Source organism: Xyrauchen texanus, chromosome 40, assembly GCF_025860055.1.
Source record: "Xyrauchen texanus isolate HMW12.3.18 chromosome 40, RBS_HiC_50CHRs, whole genome shotgun sequence".
In the NCBI taxonomy this organism is placed as follows: Eukaryota; Metazoa; Chordata; class Actinopteri; order Cypriniformes; family Catostomidae; genus Xyrauchen; species Xyrauchen texanus.
In genome coordinates, this window is record NC_068315.1 from 14,354,943 (window position 1) to 14,373,783 (window position 18,841).

The following is an 18,841-nucleotide window of genomic DNA, read 5'->3' on the forward strand; positions in this document are numbered from 1 at the left end:
TATATATATATATATATATATATATATGTACATGTTAATATAATTTGCCAAATATATATATATATATATATATATATATATATATATATATATATATATATATATATATATATATATATATATATATATACATACATACACCTATGTAGTTACTTCATTTCTATTCATTAGTTATACCCAAAAAATGAAAATTCTCTCATCATTTACTCACCCTCATGCCATTCCAGAAGCATGGATTTCTTTCTTTTGGGTTGGGAAGTTAAGGGGCCGCAACGTCGGATCTCGCTTAGGGCACCAAGAACCGCCACTGAGTTAGATGTTGATGTAAATCGACATTTTATAGTTCAAACATAAAAACGTCCAAGTTAATTTTTCGTCCATTTTTATTATTAGGCTACTACATGCCTGTAACATAAGGGAAGCATTCGTCATTCCATTGGGACAAAGAAGGTATTTTCAGCAAAGACGTTTAATTTGCCCAAACATTGCGAGAAATACCTTGACTTAGAAGCCATTAAAAAGGAGCTAAATCTCACGAACTAAAACCGCAAATTAATTGGCCTAAATGTTTGCACATTGTCATTTAAATGCATTTAATAATACCAATAATTGACAATTATTTGCCATTGACTTAATTTTGTAAATAGCCTATTCCATACATCTGGAATTAAATAATATGCCTACGGAGCTTTACTTTAATGAGAAGTGCTGAAAGGTCGAATGCCCCGCCGATGGGATGTTTCTGGAGAAAAGCGGTTGAACTGCCGGATGAACAGTAAGGTCATACATACTTCGGGGAATAACATACGAGGGTGGACTTTGCACATGAGGCAAAGTGGATACCATACACAAATCTTCCACTCGTATTCGGAATACTCAAGAGAAGCGAAATCGTTCACAAATCGAGGACATTCAACTGGTGCAAGATTCGGTACAAAAGAACAGGAAGGGCTTTGATAAACCTGGTCAGAGCAGTTCCTCTGAAGTTTGCAGGACTGCAAAGGTTCGGTCACTGATAGAATCTGTCTATTTGCAAAGGCGATTGTTGGCTTTTGGTTAGAGATTGTCCAGCAAATGTGGCATCATTTTTGACCTGCAGTTCAGAACGTTATCTGCCTCTTATTGGGTTTGAGCAAACTGATAATTTCCACACGTCCCCGTCTGCACAAACGATTGAAGTAGAACTCCTCAAGCTCTACGGGGCAGTGGGCACTTATGCAGTACGTGAACTTTTGGAGGCAATGAATCCCAGTGGGGTCTTCTTGTCGCTTCTGCACTCTGTTAAAGATATGAATTTTAACACAATTACATTTGTTAAAATACATTTAATTCAGATGTAATCAGCAATCTCTGAATTTACAACTGCCAACACAGACTGTAGCCTAGGTCCTACTGTTGCTTGACCAAAACTGATTACATTTTTTTTTTAATTATTATTCTTACTGGTAAATAATTTGCTTTGGTTTGCCCTATTACACTTGCATGGCTATTTACTTACCACTTACCATCAATAGACTAAGCGCTGTGAATCTTCTTTGTAGGGTTTTTCTTGAATTTTGCAATCCAAGGAAACATGCGATTGGTAAAACAGACTAAAGAGTTGATTCTTCGAGTTACATCTCCAGCAGTTTTAAGGGCTGAACACTGACGACTTGGCAGCTTGATTGAGGATCTAAAACTTTGATAGAGTTTATCCAAATAAGCAAATCTATCATCTGCACAATCCCCTTTGTTTATTAACGTCCTCTGTACCTCGTTCTGTATCCCACTTCTATGGGGAAGCAGAGTAAGTTGGTCCTTGGCGGTCGCTGTCCCAATGCGCCTGGGATGATGAAGTTTTTACTGTTTTATAATGCTCGAATGCATTACGACTTTGTTGCGAGTAATACTGCGACGGCGTGGGACAACCGTTGTTGCTCGTTATCTGCATTTTCTGGACAGATTTCATCAGTTAAATGGGTCCTTCCTGAAGTTTTTAGCAAAACTCTGGCCTCTCGTGTCATGTGGCAGTATGGTTCCGGAAGCCCGCTGGAAGATGACCTAAGGGTCAGAGCAACATGGTGTGAGTCAGGGGACATAAATCAATCTTCGCTAATGAAGGGGGGAAATATATGAATACTGTCTGTCTTGTGGACCCCACTGCCAGAAATCAAAAATGTTCAACCACTATACCTCTGAAAAAATATGCAATGTTTTTTTTTTTCTTTATGATAATTTATAAGCAGCATTTGATAAGATGCATGAAGAAAACATGCGCAACGCCATCCAATGCAAGCAAAGTAAATCAGAAGAAAATGAATGAAATTCATTCCTTTTTAGACCGTGCATTTCTTTTACACGTCCATGTGCACAATGTAAAACAGGATATGAGACATTTTTATGTTGACAACAGACTCTTAACTGTATACGAACAATTGCACAAACATACCCTTAGAGAAACGATGTAACGCGGATATCCCACTTAAGATATTAAACCCTCAGGGCAAGTGTAGGGTTTAAGTGTAGCCTTCGACTAAATATTCTCTTGCAAATAAAACATATTAACCTTCTTATGTAGTTGCATTTTGGAACGAGAGGCAACACAAATACGTCAATAACGTTTTCACATTTGAGAACAGACATTTGTCCACGAACATGTATGAACTGCAAAGAAGAACTTTAACTATGAATCGGGTGCAAAAAAAATAATACTCTTGAATTAATTATTTCGAACGACCTGTAGGCCTACAGTAACTAATTCTCAACGTGTTTAAAATGGTTTTAACAATGTGACGGGTTCTAAATAATTATTCAAAATATGATGCTGGTGTTTTCTTGAACTGACAAATCTATTTAATGAAGCCTATTTAACAGTGCCTATGATACCATAATTTAACGGGAAAAGGAGTGTGCAATGTTACAGAAGAAAGCACAAAGCTCTATGAACTCCTCTTGAACTTTAGTCAGAGTACTAGGTGATTAATCATTCTGACACATCCTCCATTCACAAAGCTTGACTTGGTGAAGAGTTGTAGTTAGCCTACACTTTAAATACGTCAAAACAAGTCACAAATTAGAGGGGCATTTGGTTATTAATACATATTATGTAATTGCACAGGGTACGTGTAATTCTCTCACATCACCAATAGCCTAAAGAATCCTCGCTGAAAACATATATCCCCTTTAGCATATAACATATACTACATAGATAGCTGTATGTATTCAGCACCAGTCCGCAGCTCTGCTGTAAGTGTCGTTGAATAGTTGTCACAGATGAGTTTGCTCACCATGAATTGACGATAAAATACAATAAATGCTTACCCCGTGTGATAAAAGCCAAAGGATCCCGTGTGACAAATATGGCTAAACTCAGCGACAGACTGGTGCAATTATAACATAATAAGACCAATCAGTTCGTTATAAGACTAACCAAGACATAGTTTAGGTCATTACGTGATAAAAGAACAAAAATAATTGCCTAAAATAAATAGGCCTGCACTTCTGTTAAAATATCAGACGGTAAGAAAACTGCCTCTTCTGAGAGAATTGCAGATGTCTTGAGTGTTAAAGGTAAGCTGATGGAGTCAAAGAAGGATGTAGCCTATCTCAGTGTTAGCAATCGATATAAATTGAACTGGGAAACAAACAAAAATTAAGCAAGATCAGGATGTTGCTCTAAAGCAGTATTTACGTGGTCCATGCCAAAGATCAGAGAGCGTTTATCAAGGTTCACATAAACCATGACAAAAAGTTATTTTAAGTTAAATGTCACTTGCACTTAATAGCAGAGCTTAATTGTAATACAGTGTTGATTCAGATGCATTAGTACATCTCATATTAAAATAATGATGACAGCTGAAACGACCTTTTTTCTGCAAATGTGTCTAGGGTAGCCATACGGATAAAACATTTTTTTATATATTGATACCAAATTTCTATAACTGTTATAAAGGAATATTCCGAGTTCATTACAAGGTAAACTCATTCGACAGCCTTTGTCGCATATTGTTCATTGCCACAACAATAACTCAGATTCGTCCCTCCTTTTATTAGAGAAAGCAAACATCGAGGTTACTGTGTGAGGCACTTACAACTCAAGTGAATGGGGCCAATTTTTGGAGGGCATGAAGGTAGAAATGTGAAGCTTATCATTTTATAAAAACACTTGGCTACTTCTTTTTAAACGTGTGTATTATTTGAGCTGCGAAGTCGTTTTTGCGGAAATACTATAGGTTTATGCGTTCCGTTGTCATGGCAACGAAGTCTGTACAATTTGCTATAATTACACAGAAAAGATTAGTAAGCTATTTTATCACACTAACATCATGTTAACACGCGTAGTGTTTACGTCTTGTCGTTATTTGAAACAGTGAGTATTCTATTGTTTAAATCGGACACATTAATTTCCATTGTTGCCTCACTGTAATCAAGGTTTGCTTTTTTTTAAGAAAAAGTGGGAAATGTCGAAACTACATCATGTAAACTTCATGCCACAAATGTCGAAAACGAGCTTTGAACTCGGAATTATAGTTTTATTGCCTGAAACATAAAGACATCTGGTGCGCTTCAGAGCAAGATGTTTGGTGCTCCATGCCATCTTTATAATAAAATGGCAGTAAACTCTAGCAAATGCTGGGACATCTGTTTCGAATTATTCGTGCATGATATTGTGATTACTGATGTTGAAGATTAGATAGTGCCGCTGTCTTGGGATGGTCCAGCGATCAATTTCCTAAAGGTCCGAGGCCTTTTGATCTCTCAAGTTGATCGTTCCATTACTTTGCGCACGTGCTCATACAGGAGTGGATTCGTCATAGCATTGCGGACTAGGCATAACAACAGTCACCACACACAGATGTACCAGCCTAGGCCTTTACAGATATCCTTTAACCTTCTTATTGACCCCTTCACCTTGACATGTATAGCCTTCACTGATAATTTGACGACGAAATGAATCATCGAGATGTAGCCTACTAACTAGAGGCAAAATATTTACATTGGTGTAGTTTTTAACAGTGGGCTACTGACAGCTTTATAAGTGAGAGCATAAGCCTGCTAAAAATGTAGACATTATGTTATAAGAATCCATAATAACATAATAACAGATTACAGATATATTATAGTAAAATAACAGCACGCCTGTGACTTGTGTTGTGTTTTGCTGTAGTCTAGTTTATTTGTCACGGCAGCAGAAAAGTTCAGTATATTCACACAATATCATTGAAATGAGCTGATGAATAAGATGGTGAGAGCCAGCAGCGGCAACAATGTGTTGATGTAGGCCTACTTCTCAACATTGGCCTCTAACAGTCAGATGATTAGTCCGTTTCAATTTAACAGATATCTAAATGCTTTGATATAGACATATTCACAATATGTGATGGTTTGCTGTATCTGTGCAACCTTCTATTCTTGTTCACAACAAAGTGCATAAAGTAGTTTCTTGATAAGGAAAAGCTCCGGAGAATTTTCTCCCAAAATTATAGCCTACAGTCTTGACGACTTGGCTACATTGCCTTTCTGCTCTGCAGCCTCTCCATCAATTATTTAATTAGTCACGTGACAGCAAATTAGGGATGCGTAACCCTTTGCCTCTTTACCATTCTCATTGAATTAGCTATTTTTATATTAACGGCAGAATAACACAAATATGCACATGCGTTAAATATTAAATGAATTAAATCACGCATACATGTACAAATCTAGCAAAAAATTAGTAGACCTAACAATAAAATAGTATGCATTGTCCCACTTAAAAACAATACAATTATTCATACATATCAGCTAAAAGCTAATATAAATTTAGTAAATTGTCACAAAGCTATTCACTCAGTTGACATTTGGCAGTATTTCCACATCCTGAATATCTGGAAAATAATAGTAATACCTTTCTCTTGTCATGTTCCTTCTTCCCGATTGTGTGCAGTCTGTCCAAAGGATTGATGATTAACACAATGAGACATTTGAAGTCCCCCTGGGGTTACAGACTCATTGGGATACACTTGTTGCTGAAAATGAATGAGAAAGCCACGTTTATATAGTAAAACATTGTTGACTTAAACTACAAAACAGTTAGTGACAAGTCATTAGGTTTTTTTTTTTCTTCTGAAATGCAATAAGCGCCACATTCTCAAGTTTTCTTATATTGTCGATTATTGTATAATCATAGCCTAATATGATTTTACTTATGTATAGGCTAATCATAAATTAAAATATTATATTTTGAAGATGTTATAAAAAATGTATATCGAGTTAAGTAATCTTTAAGAAAATTAAATAACAGATTTGATGTTTAAATTAAAATTTTGTTAAAGATTACACAATTCAATTTGATCTAATTTGTCATGAAAAATGCTTGAATTGCGTAAATATTTTAATGTATAAAAAAAAAACCGCTTTTGCACGAGATTTGACATCCTCTGGTCAACCTCTGCTTTAGACAACAGTGTAAACAGTCTTCACACTTTCGCACATTGGGTAGCCGGTAAGAACGCTGGTCAAATAAATCGGGGTAATTGGCAAAAATCTGATTTGATTGGTTTATTCTTAAGCCATTTATGGCCTTACACCGATAAAGGAAACCGTGTTAGCTGTTTACATGACCTTACACCTTATCGGCTTCTTAGCATAATTGGCGTATGATCGTCCATGTAAACATGCAGGACATACTTATTGATATTATGCCCTTGCCCAAATCCCTTATCTAAACTCAACCAATCAGTAGAGTGTGTAAACATGAGAGCAAGCTGTTGCATGACAGAAGCAAGTAATTGTGGTGTATTGATGTCCATTGATGTCATTTGCTCTAGTAAAAGTCACAGTACTTCATATGAGTGCGGTCGCACGAAATCATACGTATTAACCAAATTTAGAAAAGTTCCTGAGGACATGGAAAGATATTTAGCTGATTATTTGTCTATTTAGTTTATATATATATATAAATTGAGAATAGCCTATTCTCAACGTGAATGATCATGCAGGAAAAATAAAAATGTGAGTCAGTCGCTGGTTGATTTTTTGTCACATTGTGTTTGGCCAGCAATTGTTACCATGTAATGAAATGTATTATCATGTATTGTCTAATTATCAAGATCTAAACCAAGTCTAAAGAAGCACTAGGTCTCCATTAATAAAAATACAAAAAGAAACTGACATAATGCCTGCGAGGGACAGAAAATGTATCACCACATTTCCAATATGACGTTGTGTTTGTGTCAACAACATATCCCCCAAGACACGAATTTGCGACAATCTATTCACACAAATTCGGATCTACAGGGTATATATAGATGACAGACATCACCGCTAGATGATAAACTTTTCTAACAGCAGTTGATTCTTTCATCATCACACACAGTTAACATTTACATTTCCATCCAGTCAATGAAACCAAAATCCGTCAAGTGTGCATCTCGTTATTAGTTGTTATTTGCTATTTACTTTCATTATCTCTGCAACATTAGACTAAATAATATAAGATCTCAGTTCAGGAATGGAAAAACATTTCTCTATAAACGATTCATATAACAACAGTCAAAAACACAAAAGAAAATACACGATCACAAGTCGAATCCATTGCTTACAGTCTGAAATCTTCAGACCATGTAAAGAGATGGGTAAATGTACCTGTGTGGTCCCCAATCTTGTTTCATTGCCTGCATTTTCATTTCCATTTGTTAAATTTTATGTATTAAGCATGTTTTGTGTCAGACTTTCATTTCGTCTATGTTTGTGCTGGACAAGTGTTCCAACAGCATCGTTTGAGACATCACAGAACCTTTTGGGCTCATAATGATCAACTATGAAAAATGCAAGATGACCTTAAGCGAAATATCATTGCTCTACTTCAATAGACGTCCGGCTGCTGCACATTTCGAGTTCGTTCCTGAATGTGTTCTCACTACGATCAAGTAAAATAGAAATATAAAAGGCCACTAATTAAATGCATCAAGAATTATTGTAATTGACCCTGCACTGTAAATAAATGTCTGTAACAGTAAAAAAACGATACAGAAAAAAAAAAAGTAAATTGACAAACGAGTATTACCTGTAAAATATAGTCAAAACATGTAATGTATTTTAAAAGACAATACAGTAGTTTTTACAATAAAATGTTGTAAAATGAAATTTTTGACTTGTAAAAAGAACATTGTTAAAAGTAACAAGAGAGTACGTGTATTTTTTACAGTAAATTATTGTTAAAATTACAGTAAAAAAAAAAACGTCATCTGACGTTCCCAGAATTCCCTGAATGACCCATAACATTTCATTATATTTTATGGGAATAGTTATGTTTTTAATATCAGTTATGTACATTTGGGTGTTCTGTGTTATATTTAATGTAGTTAAGTTAATGTTTACTGCAATATCTACATTTCGTGTGTGTGTGTGTGTGTGTGTGTGTGTGTGTGTGTGTGTGTGTGTGTGTGTGTGTGTGTGTGTGTGTGTGTGTGTGTGTGTGTGTGTTTGACACTGAGCACTACATGTTTATTGTTCATTGCTCCTGGAAGAGCCACTTTTGGTGAACTTCGTGTCAATATGTGCCCTTCTGTAGTTACTACAGTGATTAACATATACATATAACATTGTGAGGTAAAAGCAGATTTTTACAGTTTCAGAAGTCTAATATCAAGTTTATGACGTTTTTTAATGTAAATTTAACAGAATTATTATTATTATTATTTTTTACAGTGACATCGTTGTCATGTAAATCACAACCGTTTTAAACTGTAAAATGTACAGGTTGTTCAGTAAAGTTGTTTACATTTTTACTGTATTTTGTTATATAATTATTCTGGCAACCACAGCTGCCATGTGTTTTTTTTTTGTGTTTTTTTTAAACAAGAGCATATTTGTGATACATTTCTCATCCAGATGTATTTTTACGACAAACAATAGCACTTGATGAATATAGAAGGTACACCTAAATATAGGCATCAATATAGCCTAATTCAAATTAGCAATATGTTAATTTATTATTATTATTAGCATCATCAAAAACGTGCCTAAATGGCTATAGCTTAGGCTATGTGCCTTTGTCAGAATATGCTTAATAGCTGCTTTCAAATCTCTCTCTCTCTTTTTTTTTTTTTTTTAAGTATTCTGTCATTGCCACCACAGCTGAGAATGATGTCAACAATTACAGATGAGTGACCTCAACATGAACTCTGATCCTAACCATGCCACGCGCTGTCACAGAAGAGACTAATGCTTTATTTCTTCTCAATATTTGAATAATAGCATTGATATTTGGAAATATGAAATTGCAATATAATTTTTTTTCTCGTTGTAGGCCCCATATCTTTATGATTATAGCCTACCATTAGTCATATAGTTTTGAGAATTCTGCCAATTGTTCTGTGTGAGAATAACACCAAAACAAACAAATACCATTTGAACTGCCCAAAGGAAAACCCTTCCCATTTTTCACGCATGAGGTCTGTTTAATTTTTTTATTTTATTCTAAACTTAATTTTGCCTTCATGACAAACCTGAAGCATCAGAATTACAAGGTGTGCACAAGGACTAACAGCCGGAGATCAGGAGCCCGGTGTGAGGCGGGCCCTGCTGGTGATGAAGCAGCGTTGCATCAGTCTGAATCACACCAAAACTGCACTTTTTTTTTTGCTTTTGCTTTTGCTCTCTCGTCTCCTGACCTCGGAGTGATCCCTTCCCAATGAATAATTGATGAGAACAGCGCCCAGATTACCCCTATCAATATGCAAAACACGAGTACAATGTGACTTTAATAGTTATGAATCGAGGAACCGTTTCAATCACGAGCAAATTGTACAGTTAGCAACATCCTGTTCTCAGACCACTTGTATCTCTTGTTTTTTTCCCCTAACCAAAACAAAAATAAGACACAACATTCTCTATTCTTTTGGCGTCTCCGAATTGTTGCACATATTTTTCAAAGTCAGATACAGCATAATGGACAAAACATTTATTTTCCCTGTAATGTTTCAATTTGCTTATTGATACATTTACCATGCAACCCCTCTCTGGCTGTGTTAAGGGATAACCAGAGGTGATTTCACAATTCCAAATATTTTTGGACATTTGTAGCCAAGAAGATTTTTTTATTATTTGTTTATTATTTATTTATTTATTTTTATTTTTTTTTTCATAAAAGTGGAGGAGGGTTCAGATTTATTTCAGCAAGTATTCATGAAAGCAAATATTTTCCATAAAGAAAATATTTGCCATTGCACAATCCAGACGCTTCAGTCACGTACATGGTACAAAATGTGCAAGCACCATTATTAGAATTTTATGACCCATTGTTTTTAATCAATAACGTAAACCTAATTTCATAGGTAATTTTTTATATCTTTGCATTAAACCTTTCAGCAATAGCAATTAGCTAAACAGCCCGATCCTTTTGAAAACAATTAAATGAAATGATCATCTAAGACAAGATTAAGACTTACTTGATAACGCCAGAGAAGACAGTCTGCTTATCGTTTCACATCCAGCAAAAATAAATAAATAAATTAAATATTACATATATATTGCATGGGGCATATATATATATATATATATATATATATATATATATATATATATATATATATATAAATGATTGCTGACAGCCAAGTCAGCATGGATATTACGACTGCCAGTTTACTGAGAATCCTCCGCATGTTGCCCACAACCTTTAGAATCCCGCTGAAGCAGTTAAACAGTCAGTTGCATTCAAGAATGTGAATTATGTAGCACATTGTCAACCCCCTTAAAACCATAAAACTAACTTTATGGACCTCACGTGACTTTGTTAGAACTACCAAGAGCTACATGTTGGTGTTATGGACGGGACTTCAGAAGAAATACTCGGGGTAGAATTTATGTTTGTTGTTTCATACAAATAATGCAGATAGTAAAATAACATGTTCATCCGGTTTGAGCATTGCAAGGTAAGTTAAGTGGTTAAGTTATTGTTTCACACAAGTTATTGTTGAGTTATAAGATAATTTTCTGCACTAAAATCCAAAATGTCGTCGCACAGCAATGCATATAGAGTATTCTTTCTTAGTTTATAAGTCAAGGTTGTTTATAATAGAACGTGTTTGCATCTAGCTTCATTTAATGATTTACAGTGTAAAATATCAGGCAATAAACTGGTGAGTAAACATGAGCATTATAGCCATAGTGTGGTTCAGTCAACTATCCAAACAGACCTACAGAGAAGCAGAGACATCATATACAGAGAAAACTTTATTTTTCTTTTTGGTTTAACTCATTTTCATTTTAGACACAAATACAAAAATGGCAGAGATTGCATCAACATGTTAATGACAAAACATTTTATCTCCAACTTTTAACACAGAACGTTCATAACTCACGTTGTGTACTACAAATAACATATTGGTCACTGCTGTATAAAGACATTCTCCATGGGGCATCTTATGAGCCCAAAATAATCTTGTGCTGCAACATAAGTACAGAAATGTAAGTGCGAAAGAGTTTTTTTTTTTTTTCTCGCGATGCACGTATCATCTACGAGAAATTAATAAGCCCGGCACATAATAAGAATATAGCATGTTGCTTGAATAATACATGACGTTTCAATACAAGTTCAAGGATACAACAAAAGTTTTCTTTTTCTTTTACTATCACTTACGATAGTTAGGTAGTGCGAGTTGTACTGTACATAATTCTAGTAACAGGTCTACGTTGCACGAATAGCTCACATGGAACATGCTTTCTTCCACGAATGTATAAACTTGAAACACACTTGACTTTCACACTCATTTTATGGCAATTGTAACTAGTTTAGCATAAGTGATAATAACAATATTCAACAGGTAATTGGAGTTGCACGGGAAAATTACACGTTGGCAGGTGAAATCAACAAGCTGAAAGGTGCAGCGCTGTAACAGTAGTCGAATTTTTCCAGCGGTGGACGTAATTTGATCAATTTTGAAATGCGCTCCCCGCTGTAGCGAGACTCATACTTTTCAGTTTATTGTCCTTCTTCCATTTCATCCTGCGATTTTGGAACCAGATTTTGATTTGCCTCTCTGAGAGGCAGAGCGCGTGAGCTATCTCTATTCTCCTCCTGCGCGTGAGATATCTATTGAAATGGAACTCTTTCTCCAGCTCGAGCGTCTGGTAGCGTGTGTAGGCGGTTCGAGCCCGTTTTCCATCAGGTCCAGTCATATCTGGCATAAGCAAGGGCACAGAGACAATCAGCAAACATTACAAAGCTATCAGACGGAATGGGTCTTAGTTGTCTGTTACATTTTGGGTCATGTTGACTGATTCTATGCATATTCAAGGCGATGTTTAGCCTATTTACTAGCCTAACAACTGTTCCATTTTTATGGCTTCTCTCATGCGCAATAATTCTACAGTCACCTTAGATATATGTTAGAATAATGTTTATTCTATATATATATATCAACTATAGAATAAGGCTAAGTCAGCGGTCTCTCTAAACATTACTATTTGTAATAGAAATATTAACACAAATTAATAAGACGGTTGTATGAATCTGAAGACCATTACATGCATTTTTTCTAATTCACAAATATGACAATTATAGGCTGATCCATGGTGAAGCACATTCTGTCATTTCGACTAGGCTATTATGAAAATAACAGTTTACTAAGGTCACTTCATGATCTCTAAATCAAAATAAGAGAGATGTACCATGGTTAATGTGCAGTTTCCTCATCCATGGAAATATCTGTGGAGTTTGACCGTCGTTAGGTGTTGTAGTCGAGGACGCGACAGATTCTTGCTTCTGCATGCGTGTTGTGGTGATTGTCTGTGCTCCTTCCTCGGTCTCGGACGAGACATTGGTGTCATCTGTGTCTGCAAAATGTGTGCTATTGCTGCTGGTGAGACTGCTGCTGTTGGCGAGTCTGTTGTTGCCCACTGGTGTGCTTTGATCGGAAGGTGGAGAGGAACCTTTCAATTCCAGAGTCTCGCTGGTGCCACAAGACAAGAGGTCTGGAGACGAGAGCGAGCAACTCGACTGTCTATACCGGGTCTCCTGACCCGGGTTTTGGAACGCACGAGAATTATCTCCAACTGCTCCGAAATGGCTATTGTTGGGACGATTTACACTAAGGTCTATTCCATTGTAGTTGTAACCGTAAGCGCCGGAATGCATATTGCTTGAGTCCCTGTAAGAAGCGTTCATAGCGCCGTTAGAACCATAATTTAGTAACTGATAGTCAGACCCATTAGGATAGCGCCCTGAGAACGAGTTTAGAAAATAAGAGCTCATTTGGATGTTTTAAAATGTCTTGATTTGTAGATCTTGGTCGTTAAAATCCAGCGCCGCACAATTTATGATGTAATAATGAATTATAGAAATGCACTGTACTTCGTTTTTGCCATGTATGCGGCCAAATATGGGAGAGCGTTAGGGCATCACGTGCCTTTGTTGACCAGTCGTAAATTCTCTCTGATGACTTCAAGAGGTAATTCATGCTCTATGGTTACAAATGATGACGAAATGATGATCGTTAGGTTTAACTCAATGGTGCCTCCCCATCGTGCGCCTCGTCCCACGTTAGCAAAGGGCGTCACCTACTGGGGGAAACTGTAAAATGCCCAAAAACCTGCACATTCGGGGAGCCTTCAGCATCAGTTTCTAACATTGTTTTCACTGCATAGAATAAGCTGTCGTATTTACAAATAAATGTACGCAAATTTAAGGCAGATTGTGAATTTATAATGGTGTATAAAGGCATTTGTTTTATGCTAAACAATCCCTAGTGCTTCAGTTTTTCCATTCAAAAATGATGGTAGTATTAAGCATTGTGGCTCCTTAAAATAAGTTAGTCAACCTTCATTTTGATCGTCAAGCTAAGCCCTAAATCAACCAAAAATAGACACGACTGGCTGGATTTTCAATCAGACTGCTTAATTACAACTTACAATGCAGTGAAACGATTATTATTTTAATTATAATTAAAATAAAAAATAAAAATGAAGCAGATGTTTATCAAATAATATTCTTATGTCCTGTAGAGTGCTCTACACAAACGCATAAAATAAGATGATAACTGATTATTGCCTATGTCTGGCTAATGCCGCACATTATAAAACCAGAGCAGACGTCCGTACAAAATACAGAGCATTTAAACACAATCGTTGTTAAACAATCATTTTATTGATAAAATGACATTTTAATGAAGTGAGCTAACGTATTATCCGTAGTGCATTCACATGTTCAAGTACACAATGTGACGACCCAATAAATTAAGCATCAAAATGTCCCATTTTCTTATTTTTCTAGCACAAAACATGGACCGAAATACATATTCAGTGTGAAGCATTTCATTTGAAAATGTAAACATGTTAAACATAAACTCGAGTTCCTTAAAATAATAGACATTACAATGTTTAAATAGTTAAACAGAGAGACAATACTTGTCATATTAGTTAATTATGGCCAAATGCCTTCAAATATACAGTAGTGGTAGGATGGGATCTCTTTTACCGTCATTACTGAAGACGCCTGGTTTCATACCACCACAAAACCGTGACTTATAAAAAGGACTCCCTTGACGTTTATGTCAACATAAAATACAATAGGTATGTTTTTTCCATAGGCAGACCACAAGAAAATATTAATTAAAACTACAGGCTACATGTTATGTACAGTGCTTATAGGAGAATGTTTTTTATAATTTGGGCTATCCCGCCTTTCCACCATCCTCCTCCTCCTCGCTGACCTTAGAGTTCATAACTTTATTCTCCTTTTTCCATTTCATTCTACGGTTTTGGAACCAAATCTTGATCTGTCGCTCCGTCAAACACAGTGCGTGTGATATCTCAATTCTTCGCCTCCTGGTCAAATATCTGTTAAAATGGAATTCCTTTTCCAGTTCAAGAGTCTGAAACCGAGTGTAGGTTTGACGACCCCTGCGGCCAGTGCTGCCAGGCATTCCTGTAAAAAAAAAAAAAAATAGACATGCTACATCAACATCCAGCAAAAACAACAATTGACTGGTCAACATAGAGGATAAAAGCACTGTTTCACGTGTCACCGTTATCATTATCATGCTGATTATTACTTGAGTGACATCAGATTTGACAACTGCATCGCATTTGCGTGTGAGTTGCTTGATCTGTATGACTAGACCAATTGTATGAAATTATAGCCTGCTGAAAGGCATGCATGTGTTATAACGACTTGCTCCAATATTTGGAAATGTGAATGATTTGGGATGAAAATGATTAGGTCTAATCATTGTATTGCTGAAAAGCGCAGTATTCAGGATGTATTGCATCCGTGTATTTCATTTGGGTATAACTTTTCATAAAGATACAGACTCTTGTCTACTGGAAAGAACTGGAAAGTAATGTGAATTACGCCTCTATTTCTAAGACATGCAAAACGTCACATTCTCAAACTAGTATCTTACCGTTACACGAGTTCATCCTCTGCATCCATGGGTAAACTGTGGTGCACGGTTTGTCTTCACTGTTAAAATATCTCTCTGTGCCCTGTTCAGTGCAGTCCGTCTTGCACTGGTCCTGGGTGAGAACCAGCGAGTCTTCCAGACCTCCGAGAGCGCAGGAACGGTCAGCGGTTCGGTAAATATTGGATGCTGTATAGTCACAAGCACTGGTGGATCCGCTTCTCCCAAAAACGCCTCCAGCTTGCTGGTAGTACGAGGAGGTATAAACCTTGTCCTGGACATTGGTCGCTCCGAACGTAGCGCTTGGATAGTGTCTTAAAGGGTCTGTATATCCAGTGGAATATAGCGGTATCTGACCCAAGAAAGACTCCTGTCCCCCGGGTAGAGAGACGGGGAAAGTTGAGTTGACGAAATAGGAACTCATGGGGTGGCCAGTGTTATTGTCCGGGTGTTATGATTTGTTGTGTTTTATAGTCCAAGTGGTTTTTGCCATTACTTTATCTGAGATTTGGTTTTAGCCGAAGGGGGGTGGCGAGGTGCCAATCTGAGATCGCGGGGAAAGGGACCAGCTGATCAGTGTCTGACCAATCATGAGCACCTCTGGCGTCAGGATAACATTTAAGGTGGGGGCCCTCTTGTTGCGCAGAATGGAATCCCTAGGGCACATAAAATCACTAGGACGCGAGTGTTTTTACCTGTTTAGCGCAAAAACAATCTAGATGCGATGTCTAATATATAATTGTGCTTTAAGAAGTGTGCGTTTAATAGTTCACTTTTTCAGAACTTACATATTGTCCAGCTAAATGTGTAAAATGGTAGATACATGTTAATATAATTGTGACTTTCTGGTAATTCAAATGTGCATTGCTCAAACTTTTTGGCAATTTAAATGCAAATATTACATTTAGGTGTGCACAAGGGAATTACACAAAACCACTTTTAACACGTTGATCTGTTAAAGCTCTTACAACATCCCTGTTCACACATAAAACGCGTTCTCTTAATAGAAAACGATAATATTCCGCAGACATAAGCCGATAGGATAATTGCCGAAAGGTAATTATCCTTGTTTAAAGAATACTGTATCCCTCGGGCACACCGGAATTACAAATAAGAGTGAATCATATAAATAATTTAACAAAATAACCCCCATTTTAATGCATATGAGCCCTTTATTTATTTATTTATTTCAATTACTATATCAAAATATTATGTCTTTTATTTTTCCTCCAGATGCGCAGCAAGCACAGAATATTTAAACACCGTAATTGTGTAAATATTATACATAATTTGGCAAGTTTTGTTCATTAAAAAAAACGAAATGCATTAAAAACTATACATTTAATGACATTTAAAATAGGTTTAAGATAAATCAAACACATTAACCATCATTTCGATTTTAAATTTTGTGTTGTTTTTTTGTTTTTTTAATCGACAACAAATGTGTCGTATGACAGGAGGTACAGCAGGCTTCGTTTTTTTATTGTGCGGTTGTATTGAAAAGTGACGTCTAGTATCCAAGAAATACCAAATTAATAAAAACAAAATCATAAATTAAACACTTTGCATTTATTTGCAATATTTATATAAATATTTCAGTAGGATATCACAGTATAAGGCTATGATTAAGCTATGGCGAAAGGAAACCTCTCCAAAAACAATACTATACATGAGGCACTATTCATTTCTGTAAATTAGTAATAATTGATCTTGAGAGGTATTATTGAATATCGATAGGCTGCAGCTATGTAGGCCTACACAATGACGTTGTTGTTGTGAGTTAATCCCTTGAAGTTCTGTGATATTCTCACATGGTTGAGACTGCAGACGTTCTTTTCTTGTTATCATTAGAAAAATATGAAATTTGATTTAGGTTGAAATTTGATTTGATTTTTTCTCACCCAATGATTGGATACAAAAGAGCTCACTCGTTTATAATAAATAAGAAAGAAAGAAAGAAAGAAAGAAAGAAAGAAAGAAAGAAAGAAAGAAAGAAAGAAAGAAAGAAAGAAAGAAAGAAAGAAGGTCCGTTTCTATGAGCAGAGAAATACGCTACAACTGAATAGCTAACTAAAAAAAATGTATAAAACGTAAAGATCAGACAAGCTACATTTAAGACATTACGACTCACAAACTGCATATGGCTATTACTTGCTCATTGTAGCCCTGTTTTAAGGGATGCTAGAGGTCTTTGCGTCACTCTTTGAGTTCACGTGCACTGAGAGACACCACCTTCCTAAACAGACATTTCACCAGTTACCAGATCTCGTCACTAGATGACATCACAGAGCAAGAATTGAGATAAGGTGTGCCCTTTTATGGTTAGAACAATTTCTCATGTTATTGTATATTTAAAAATCGTATTTCTTTCCCTATTTATATTTGGATGCAGGATTAGCAAACTATCTAAAACAGCAAACAAATTACTATATTGTTTATTCCATTGACTTCAATCTTTATTTTTCCAACATAAAGATTCTCAAGATAAATAAGAAAGCTCTTAAAGCTTTTGAGACTGAACCTTTCATCTTCTCTGTTAGTAATAGTTTAGTAGCTAGAACTAAAAACATGAACCAATGATTGAGAAATGTCCCATCGATTTAAATACATTCTGAGAAACACTTTCCAACTAAAACAATACAAAAATACAATAAAAAAACAATGACTGAAGCAGCATCTAACATTTTTCAGCATTTATCAGAAAATGTAAAAATATGTTTGCCTATAATGGGGTTTCGCTATTATATTCAGAAACTCAACAATACTGATTTTAAACTTCAACTCTTTGTAATTCTCATATAATCATTTGAATACAGCGGCCATCTTGTAACACTGTAAAATAATAATTATTATAAGCATATCCTTATCTAGCAAATAAATCAGACTGTATTTTAAAAACAAAGCCACAAATATTTGCCAAACGCATTGTCAGTGCATCAAACCATCATGGGATGTCTGAGATCTTACATATACCAGTTATTATAAACTTGAATATTCTAACTGTGTCTGTTTCTGTTGTTGTACTAAAGGCATACTTCAGAGGATACTAATCTGTGTACGCATTTGCATCATGATATTGCTGGAAAAAGTGGAGTGCAAAAGACTATAGGTCTAGTCCTACCTTTGCTTTCCTGTTCATCGTCGCTTCACTGGAATGATCCAAAATAATCACGCATATTCGTCGATGACCCAGGATCTCGTGTACAAGACGGAGGTGCAACTTGACAAATTAGGGGAGAATGAACTAAGGTCCTCCGTGAATCTTGACCCATGCACTTTGAGCTGATTTGAAAATCCGAAGACGCTTCGTACTAGCGTGACGTCGTGCTTTTCGTCCATATTAACGCACACAATTCGCAAGATTTGTCCTATTCTTCTACTTCAACCAAACGTAAGAATACACAAAGGACAGAGCTGCTACTGACTGCGCCCTGACCAAAAGAATGCTGCATTATAGCCACTTGGGAAATCATAAAAAG

General features: G+C 36.0%; 2 protein-coding genes and 1 long non-coding RNA gene across 3 annotated transcripts; all 3 read right to left on the reverse strand.

The window, feature by feature from the left end:
* Positions 1-176: 176 nt before the first annotated feature.
* Positions 177-18,798, reverse strand: LOC127633884 (uncharacterized). The gene is made up of 4 exons (XR_007969270.1): positions 18,484-18,798; positions 5,867-5,987; positions 1,506-2,040; positions 177-1,278 (listed from the first exon to the last, which is right to left on the reverse strand). It is a non-coding gene; the product is annotated as an uncharacterized LOC127633884 (long non-coding RNA).
* LOC127633881 (homeobox protein Hox-B5b-like) lies at positions 11,220-13,266 on the reverse strand. Its single transcript, XM_052113257.1, has 2 exons — positions 12,634-13,266; positions 11,220-12,143 (listed from the first exon to the last, which is right to left on the reverse strand). The coding sequence occupies exons 1-2, from the start codon at positions 13,214-13,216 to the stop codon at positions 11,896-11,898; spliced, it is 831 nt and encodes a 276-aa protein (XP_051969217.1). The 5' UTR covers positions 13,217-13,266; the 3' UTR covers positions 11,220-11,895.
* On the reverse strand, positions 14,515-15,786 carry LOC127633883 (homeobox protein Hox-B6b-like). The gene is made up of 2 exons (XM_052113258.1): positions 15,366-15,786; positions 14,515-14,887 (listed from the first exon to the last, which is right to left on the reverse strand). Exons 1-2 carry the CDS (start codon positions 15,784-15,786, stop codon positions 14,634-14,636), a joined length of 675 nt encoding a protein of 224 aa, XP_051969218.1. The 3' UTR covers positions 14,515-14,633.
* Positions 18,799-18,841: the final 43 nt, after the last annotated feature.